The sequence below is a fragment of the Quercus lobata genome, chromosome 9 (genome assembly GCF_001633185.2).
Source record: "Quercus lobata isolate SW786 chromosome 9, ValleyOak3.0 Primary Assembly, whole genome shotgun sequence".
Taxonomy (NCBI): domain Eukaryota; kingdom Viridiplantae; phylum Streptophyta; class Magnoliopsida; order Fagales; family Fagaceae; genus Quercus; species Quercus lobata.
This window is the reverse complement of record NC_044912.1, coordinates 50,012,315-50,021,645: the sequence shown is the minus strand read 5'-3', so window position 1 is coordinate 50,021,645 and position 9,331 is coordinate 50,012,315. Positions and strand designations below refer to the sequence as shown.

The following is a 9,331-nucleotide window of genomic DNA, read 5'->3' as shown; positions in this document are numbered from 1 at the left end:
ACTATATAAATTATTAACTCGTACAATCACACTCATTCATGTATAAATAATACACTAAATATGAAGTGTCTAGTTAACCAATCAAATGCTAAACAATTACTAACTTTACTGTTTTATTTTTGAATCACTAACAAAATAATACATTAAGTATCTAATTGTTGTTTGGTTTTAGGTTGAGATGATCTGTGATCAAGATGTACCAGATTTCAGCCAAGGTGTCCAAAAATATTTTTAAAGGTAAATAAACTAGTAAATATTTTTTTTTTAAGTTGTTCATTTGAACCCCCTAAACAACAAGTAGTGTCACTTTTGCTTGTATGACACTATGATTAATTAAAATGTGTTGGTGTGTTTTAAGTGTATAAGATACATTTGACCAGACCACTACAAGATTTATTATTCTTTTAACAGATGTCACTTAAATAATAAATCCTATGACTTTTATTTTCATAGATACTCAATTAAGAGAAGATTATGAACCCAAACAAGAAATATAAATTTCTTTGATGTATTAAAAGTGAGATCTCATTCATCAACCAAAACTTCAATATGTTGAAATATCACACATAGTGATAAGGAAACACATATTCACAAGAAGAAAGCCATAATCTTTTTATAAAGGTATAAAACATTCCATTAATATAAGTTTAATAAGAAGTAGTAATTATTCAATGTGCTAATTAAGCCGATTACTTTAATAAAAAGTTATTAAAGTTTATATATAATAAAATTAAATTTTATAAAATACAAGAATAACTAAAAGATTAAAGTGAGGACACAAGAAATTTTAAAAATAAAGAAAATGATTTACAAAGTAACAATTGTTTTATGACAGCGTATCATTATGCGTGTTTTCACTGAGGGATCGCTTGAATAATTATTGTGTTAGTAACTTTGCTCATACTAAAATTCCGTATGAGCTTATCTTTTTAGCCTAAAAAGGAAGGAAAAAAAATTCAAGTCTTGTGAAGGCATAAAGTGAAAAAGAATGAAGGAATTTTGTTCCAATAAATACATATACACACACACATATATATATATATATATATATAATTAGATTAATTGAATTCTAGGTATTAACAATCAATAGGTACGTAGATCAAATGCTCACAAGCTAACACATTTTATATCACTCTCACGAGCTAACACATTTTATATCACTCTCACGTACCGTTGTTAATTGATTTGATGGTGGACTAGTCACTTTCTAAACCCAAAGAGATAAGCCCTCTACACGACACGTATGGTTCATGCATTAATTCCCAGACGCTGCTAATGGCGATTCAAACCCAAGGATGAAGAAGGTCAAGTAGTAGACCCCACTCAGGGTTACATAATATTATGAGACTTTGGACATTTTGTAGTACTAGTAGGTGCATGAATCATTACATTATTACTAAGGGTGGCTTCCTAATTTCTTCATGGAAAGTTAATTTTGATTAACTGCATAATCACGTGGTGGATCTTCTAGCAGACGTCAATTAAAAAGACCATGACAGTGATATTTTAAATTTGCCACTCATGGACTTACCGTTCAATCGATCAGTAGCTAGCAGAGTCATTGTCAATTAAATACGCTGAGCCCTCCTGCTTCACCTCCCATACATTTTATTATTTGAGTGGTGGAAATTTTTTCTTATAGCTAACGTATATTATCTTCTTCGTGTTTCACAAAACTTTTGTCTCATATATAGATCATGGTACAGATAATTAATAGTGCCTTTGATACAATACTGTTACTGTGTAACGGAGTTCACACCCGCAAAACTTGGCAGTTACTTGAAAAGTAATTGATATTCAAACTGGCTCGTTGCGCATGAGAAAATTCTGTAACATCTCTTTCTACGTACAATACCTACCAACTCATGATTATGAGAGTGAGAGAACTAGACCCATATTTGTGAGAGCCAAACATCAATATTTCTCTCTACTTTTTCCCTCTCACCATGGCTATATCTTTGAGAGCTGATCGTCTCAATCACTTCCGTCATCACCTGAGTGTTGTGAGTGAATTTAGAGTTCTAGGAATCATTGAACTAGACCCATATTTATGTGTGTGGATTGATATTATATTTGCTTTACATTTTTATCCATTTTTATATTGATGTCCATGAACTCGATCTTGAGTTTGTTAATAACTTAAATTTGGTTTTAATTGCAATTTATCTTATAAGTAATTAAGCTGTAATTTTTTTTTTTAATTTGGGTTCTAGCTCATTACCTAGATTATCTTTCAAAATTAATTTTATTCTAATCATATTATAATTTTATATTGTTCATAGTGTTTCTTTTATTTGTATTTTAAATATAAAATTATATTAGAAATATATGAATCTTGCTATGACTTTTTATATATGTATATAAGAGAAATATTATTTCAATGTCAAAAATGATCTCTCAAGAAATTTTTCAATAGCAATAAATAAAATATAACACACATTTGGGTGGGAATTTTGATATTTTCGGATGAATTTTCAACACACTATAAGTTTTAGAAGGAAAAAATTTTTACAAATAGAGGAAAATATTCCATTTACAAAATAAATTATATAAAAATACTATATTAATTATTTTCCAGATGTATATATCACTTTAAAAAAAATTACTGATTTGATTTTAATTGCATAAATCATGTGGTGGAGCTTCTAGCTAGGAGAACTGGAGAAGTCCTTACAAGTTTTTCAAGAATCAAGCAATTGGTCTCCTAATGGGGCCAATAAAGTGATGGAGAATTTTTCTAAAAAAATTTTCTACCACTGGTCACCATTCGATCCAAACTCAGAGTCATTGTCAATTGTGTAAACATGCCGAGCCACCCTTTTTTGGGTGGTGGAAATCAAAAAAATTAATATCACAAACAAATGCATAATTTTTGCCACAATTTTTCACCTGACAAATTATAAGTAGTAAAAAAAATAAAATAAATCCTTAAAAAATTGAGATGCAGTTAGTCATAATATGTCATGTAAGAGAATTATGGTAAAAATTGTGAATTTGTTCATGATACTAAAAGGATTTGTTGGAAATTTGTTCTAATAACCTAAGGTATTAACTTCCTCATGTTTCACAAAACCTTTGTTTTCACTCGTGTAGATTCATAATTCTACACGATACACGTTTCTTCCTTGTCATTGGCGCTCTGCTAAGAGCATCCACAATAGTGGAGCTAAATTTTTAGCAATTTAGCTCTACTAAAAGTTACTTTATCTATTTTAGCTACACACATACTGCAGCAGTGGATCTATTTTAGCTTTCAACACAATAAAATAATATATTTATCACAATAAAATAATATTTCTACTACAATAAAATAATAATATTTTTACTATAATAAAATAATATATCACCACCACACAGCACGACACAAACATCCTCCTCCACCACCACACAGCACGACACAAACATCCTTCTCCACCACCACCATCACCAGTCCACAACAGAGAAAAAAAAAAAAAAAAAAAAAAAACCCAAATCAAGGCTCAAGCGATTCTAAGGATCGGCTGAGACATCAACCCAAATCAAGGCTCAATCAAGGCTCAACCCAAAAAGAAAAAACCCAAATCAAGTTTTCGCTCTCCACCGCCACTACAAGGATTGGCTGAGACATCGAGGCGATTCCGATGTCGGGGAGTGGATTCTCTTCACCAGTCCGACGCCGTTTAGCCGGTTAGTGTTCCTTCGGTGTCGTTCGCCGGAGGCGAGGACGTGAACGAGAGGCCGGTGAAGGAGGACAGGCATTTCGTGAGGTTGAACAAAGGAAGAATGGTGGTAAGGAGCGACGGCGACGGCGTGGGTTCGGCTGAGACGGCGACGGCGTGGAGTGGGCTGGGAGATGAGAGCTTGAGGGAGAGAAAGCTTGAGAGAGATGAGAGCTTGAGGGAGAGAACTGAGAGTGCACAGTGACCGGTGAGAGAATAAAAGAATGAAAAAAATAAATGTGTTTTTATTATTTTAATCGGCAAGTTGATTAAAATTTTTTTTTTTTTTTTAGATGAGTGCTACAGTGCACATCTATCTATAGATGTGCACTATAGCAAATCAGCCAAATTTTATGGCTTTGACTCCACTGCTGTGAGCTTATTTTGCTATATTGGTAGAGCTAAAATAGTATTATAGTTTTTTAACTCCACTGCTACAAATGATCTAACATTCATAATTCTATTCTATGTAGACAACAAGCTCACTGGCCATTGGCCCTCCAGCCTTCTACCGCCAATAATTTACATTGGAGGACACAATTTGTTGTACCAAATTTTATAATTGTGTACGACAACAATTATTTAAGCAACTTTGTCAAAGAACTGTCAAGTTCGTGAATCGGCCGGAATCAAAAACAGTTGTTTTAGCGTACTATACTCGAGGAAGGGGTCAAAACTGGGGTGGGTGAATGAGAATGACGTTTTTCATATAAAATAATAGCCAAATTGTGGGTTTCAATTAACTCAATAAAGAAATTTAAGATTTAATTCTCACGTATATCAAAAATTGATTGGTCTTTTAATATGATGATAGAAAAATATCATCAAGAACAGACACCATAACTTTGTAATCTAAGCATCTTGAGAATGAATTTTTTGGCCTCCACTTGTGATATGAATATGAACTTTTGGTCTCATCCAAAATGACGTATGTTTTGGACCCACTTGCTAGTAAATTGTTGGCATGTGGATATGTGTACTACTTGTATTAATTTTTTCATGGCTTCATTCAATTGTTTTGTACCTAAAGAAATACGTGCTTAACTACCCTGTGCTTATGTAATACTTGCTTCCAAAAAGATTTTAGTTGCCTTGTTATGCTGGCTTCTCTTTGGTTATGTGCATCATGTTTTTGATGTGTGCATGTTCTTTTTAATATCCTCCTTTAGGAATTCCTTGATTTTTAAGATCTTGGTTGTGAGATGCATGAATAAGTTTGGAAAATGCTAAAGTCACAAATTATTTTATAAACTACTAATATGGTGTATAGTTATTGGTAAATGAAAATGTGATATTAGTGGTAGTCCTAAATGAGAACCAATAAAAATTTGTCACATCAATAGCTTTTTAAAATGTTGTAAAATAATTTGTACCTACAGTATTACTCAATAAGTTTATGCTAAGGTGGAATTAATTATAATAAGCTCTAATCATTGGGCTTAGATATTATGAGCACCTAAGTTTGAGCTCCTTTAGCTTTAAGCTCTATATATGTTCTTTCAGCTTTAAGGATATGTGATATGAGTATTTAATAAGTCAAAGAATTTATTTAAATCCCTTATTATGAGTTGAAACATTTGATGAGAAATGTTGCATGCAATCATGTTTCAAAAATATATATCTTCAATAGATTTCAAAATCCAAATTATGTGATTTAAGCATATTGAAACAATTACTAATTTCAATAATTTGATATTTTAAAAAAAGAGTAGATACTAAACCACAATAATAAGCCAATTGTTATTAGACAATACCACTAAGATAAGTATGAATTATATATATAAAAGGATAGAATACCACGTTACTTTATTCTAGGAGTACATAATAATTTTTCCTAAAATGAGTACATTTTGCGCAATAATCTTGAGATTGAAGTATTAGCTTCACACCCATTAATAACTCTCCATGGGAAGGCGAGGCTTGAGTACAACGTCAAGTGGGTTAACCTTAGGTAAGGCAATTCCTGGTCCTTCAAGCATGTCCACCTTCTCACTTGCCATGGTTGTCATATCAAATCCTTGAAGCACACGAGCTAGTGCCAAGTGAACCACTTGCATGCCATATGTGATTGCGGGGCATGACCTTCTTCCAGAACTGAATGGAATATACTCAAAATTTTGACCCCTAACATCAATGTCTGCATGAGTTGTCATGAATCTCTCTGGTTGGAATTCAGATGGATTCGACCACACACGTGGGTCTCGTTGCAACTTCCATATGTTAACGAGCAAACGAGTGCCCTTTGGTACAAAATAGCCACCAACAGTACAATCTTCCATGGCCTCACGTATTCCTGTAAGGGGACCCGGTGGATACAAACGTAAGGTTTCCTTAACTATGGCATGGAGGTATTTTAAGTTCTTGATATCAGATTCTTCCACCCATTTATCTTTCCCTACGTGCATGTCTAGCTCTTCTTGGGCAGCCTTTAGCACACTTGGGTGGTTTAAAAGCAGGGAGATTGCCCATGTTAGTGTAGTAGATGTGCTTCCTGCTCCTGTAAGGAGGAGAATCTGCCAAAAAACACACGCATACACAACAATAAATTATCAGTTGTCCCTAAATCTTCAATTGTAAGGAAATAATGAATTTAATACACTCCCTTAAAGTATGAGCCTAAATTGCCTTATTAAATGTCTCCCACATAGGGTCTGTTTAGATTAAGGAGGAGAGAATGAGAGTAGAGTAGAATTTGCTCAAAATTAATTTATTTTCAGCCAACTCTACTCTACTCTACTCCCCCTCATTTCCCTCTTAATCTAAACGGATCCTAAACTATTGAATGTTTCCTCAAAAAAAAAATAAAAAAATAAAAAAATTATTGAATGGTGGCCCGATGGGCTCACAAAATAAAACTATTTCTTGGTGGAGTGTGTTATTTTTCAATGAGCGACTTTCAAAAAGTCATTCTCACAAAACAAGGAGAAATTATACTATTCTCATAGTAGACCACATTACTTGTCCACCATTCTACTAAAAAACTTATACTTGGTTAAAATTACTAAGTCAGTAATCAGTTTTTGTTTTAAAAAAAATTTATAACTCAACAATTTCAAACAAGTGGGGAGTCTTTTAGTGAAATGGTGGATCACGTCACTTGTCGACCATAAGGACCTTATAATTTCTCCAAAACAAGCCCCTCATGCTCATCAAATAAATATAGTGATTTTGCCCATAAATGAATCACTCTGAGCTCACTTTAAAATTTAAGATGATACTTATCAAGATTAAATTTTTATAATTCTCTCTTCTAGGTTCAAAATTGAGCAATGTCATGTTGCTTGTCTTTTTCTCTTGCCACATAACTCAATTATGCAACAACATACAAGTATGTACAAAAACCTTTCCCATTACTTACTATTACATTTTTGAAAAGTTTATAATAACAACGTACCAGTGCTGTTGCCTTGACAATAGTGTCGCGGGTATGCCCCGAAATCTCAACATTCTCCGGAAAGCTTGATAGCATCACGTCCATGAAATCGCTTTCACCGTCACTCTTCTGCTCTTGTCGTTTCTGAAGATGTTCAGCAAGCCAAATCTCAAGCACCGAGTCAAGTTCCTTAGCAGTCCTCTTCATGGAACTCACATGACCTCTATGGTCCATCCATTCAAGATGTGGATAAGCATCAGACAACACAAACACGCCACTAAGATAAAGAGCCTCTTTTATGGCACTTCGGAAACGGCATGCCTCACTCTTTTCTTCACCATATGTGGTGGTAGAAAATCGCTTACCAACAATTATCCGAAGGCTGATATTGAAGGTCATGTGGTCGAACAACTCACTAAGAGTCACCACCTTGTTGTTTGTACAAAGCAAGTGCAAGTTTTTGATCAAAGACTCCACTTCTGAGAATCGAACATGCTTGAGCTTTTCAAGCCTATGGCTCGAGAGAAGCTCAAGAGTGGCCATCTTTCTCACATCACGCCAATATTGACCGTAAGGAGCAAGTGCAAATATAGCATTGTTGTAAAACAAGTGTTTTCCAACTGCTATGCTGGCCCTTGTAGCAAAAGTTTTGTCATGGGTAGCTAGGAATTCCTTTACCATCTCCCAACTACTCACCACCAACATTCGATGGATACCCATTTTGAGTGAGAAGAATGGGCCATATTTGTCGGCAATGGCTCCAAGAATTTTGGCCATTGGCTCTTGGCCTCCTAGAAGATGAAGGTGGCCAATGATTGGTAATGCCCCAGAGGGTTGAGGGATTTCAATGCATTTGGTGTAACCCCTCTTGGTATTTGATTTGTTGTTTAAGGCAATAAAGATTACTATCAAAGTAAAAGGCCCTAAAATAGTTAGGATATGATAACAAAACTCCATGGTGGTCTTAAGAAGTTGGGATGGCAAGTTGTGTGAGAGTGGGTAGTGTATTTATAGTACCAGTATCACAATCCAACCCAAGCAAAGGGCCAACCACAGTTTCGCTATATGCCAAAAAGACAACAAAAAATAAAAACTATTTGATGTTAATTTATTTGTGACAACCCAAGAAAATCACTAAATAAATCTATATTATACACTAAAAGAATTAGTCAAGTTGAATTTGGAACTTATTGTATTTGCTTATATTTCCTAGATCAATGTAGTATAAACTTGATGTGAGATTCAACACAAGCTATAGATCCTCTTCATTTCATTTGAATTATTGAGACTGTTAATTTTATTGTTAAAGATTTTATTTTTTCTATTAAAAGATTTTGTTTTTTGTATTAGAAGGTGGCATTCTGTATATTATAAGTGTGTTTTTCATGAGTTGTCATAAATGATATTATAGGTAACTTAGTAAACATTAGACCTATATTGGTTGATCTGGGCTATATAAAAGATTAAAAGAAATTTCACTTATAAAACACATTTAAGTTTATAATATTTACTTTCTCCCAAAAAAAAAAAAAAACGTTTATAATATTTATCTTGTTTCTTTTGCGAAGGAAATTGGATTACAAACACTATGCTATATCTTCCAAAATGTGATATAACCTATGTTCTCATTCAAGTAACTAAATTATGTAAAGACAAACTTGGTAATTCACGTCCCATTCATGTAAAAAACTAAAAATGGTAGACAATTTAAAACATAGGTTTGGGCTCAACTATTAATTGAGCTAAGCTCAAAGCCCCAAACATATATTATTGAACAAACTTGTGAGTATAAGGCTTCATGTTGGTTTGTATAAGTTTGTAATTAAGTTCATATAAGATATCAAAGCATATTAGTTGCACTGAACCAGAATGGTAAAGGTTCTTTCTAATTTACATCAAGCTCTGCGTCAGACAATCATATCAAGCAATCAGAGCATACTTTAGGTCTGTTTGGATATTGTTTATTTGCTGAAAACTGAAAATTTATTGCTAAACACACTTTAACAAAATAATTTTTAAAGGTGTAAATAGGCTGTGGGATCCAAATTTACCTAGAAATATGTGTTTTGCTGAATTTAGTAGTCCCATGAACAGTGCTGTGGGAGCTCAAAAAAATGCAAAACGCAGCTTAAAATTCATTTTAGTGCTGGGCAAACGCACACTTTGTAGAAATCTGTTATTTATTCAAAATGATGTTGTTTCTTCACTGTGCTAAGTCAGCTCCAACTTAAATATGACCATTTGTTTTCTATTTTTGAAA

The 9,331-nt window shown here is 33.4% G+C and overlaps 1 protein-coding gene across 1 annotated transcript; it reads right to left on the bottom strand.

Annotated features, from left to right (window-relative positions):
- Nucleotides 1-5,414: 5,414 nt before the first annotated feature.
- LOC115958981 (cytochrome P450 82G1-like) lies at nucleotides 5,415-8,048 on the bottom strand. The gene is made up of 2 exons (XM_031077262.1): nucleotides 7,093-8,048; nucleotides 5,415-6,211 (listed from the first exon to the last, which is right to left on the bottom strand). Exons 1-2 carry the CDS (start codon nucleotides 8,026-8,028, stop codon nucleotides 5,591-5,593), a joined length of 1,557 nt encoding a protein of 518 aa, XP_030933122.1. The 5' UTR covers nucleotides 8,029-8,048; the 3' UTR covers nucleotides 5,415-5,590.
- Between the last annotated feature and the right edge of the window lie 1,283 nt (nucleotides 8,049-9,331).

Coding starts and splice junctions, on each gene's coding strand:
- LOC115958981 (XM_031077262.1), bottom strand. CDS start 8,028: ATGGAGTTTTGTTATCATATCCTAACTATTTTAGGGCCTTTTACTTTG. Junction 6,212..7,092: donor TTGTCAAGGCAACAGCACTG/GTACGTTGTTAT, acceptor GTTTTTTGGCAG/ATTCTCCTCCTTACAGGAGC.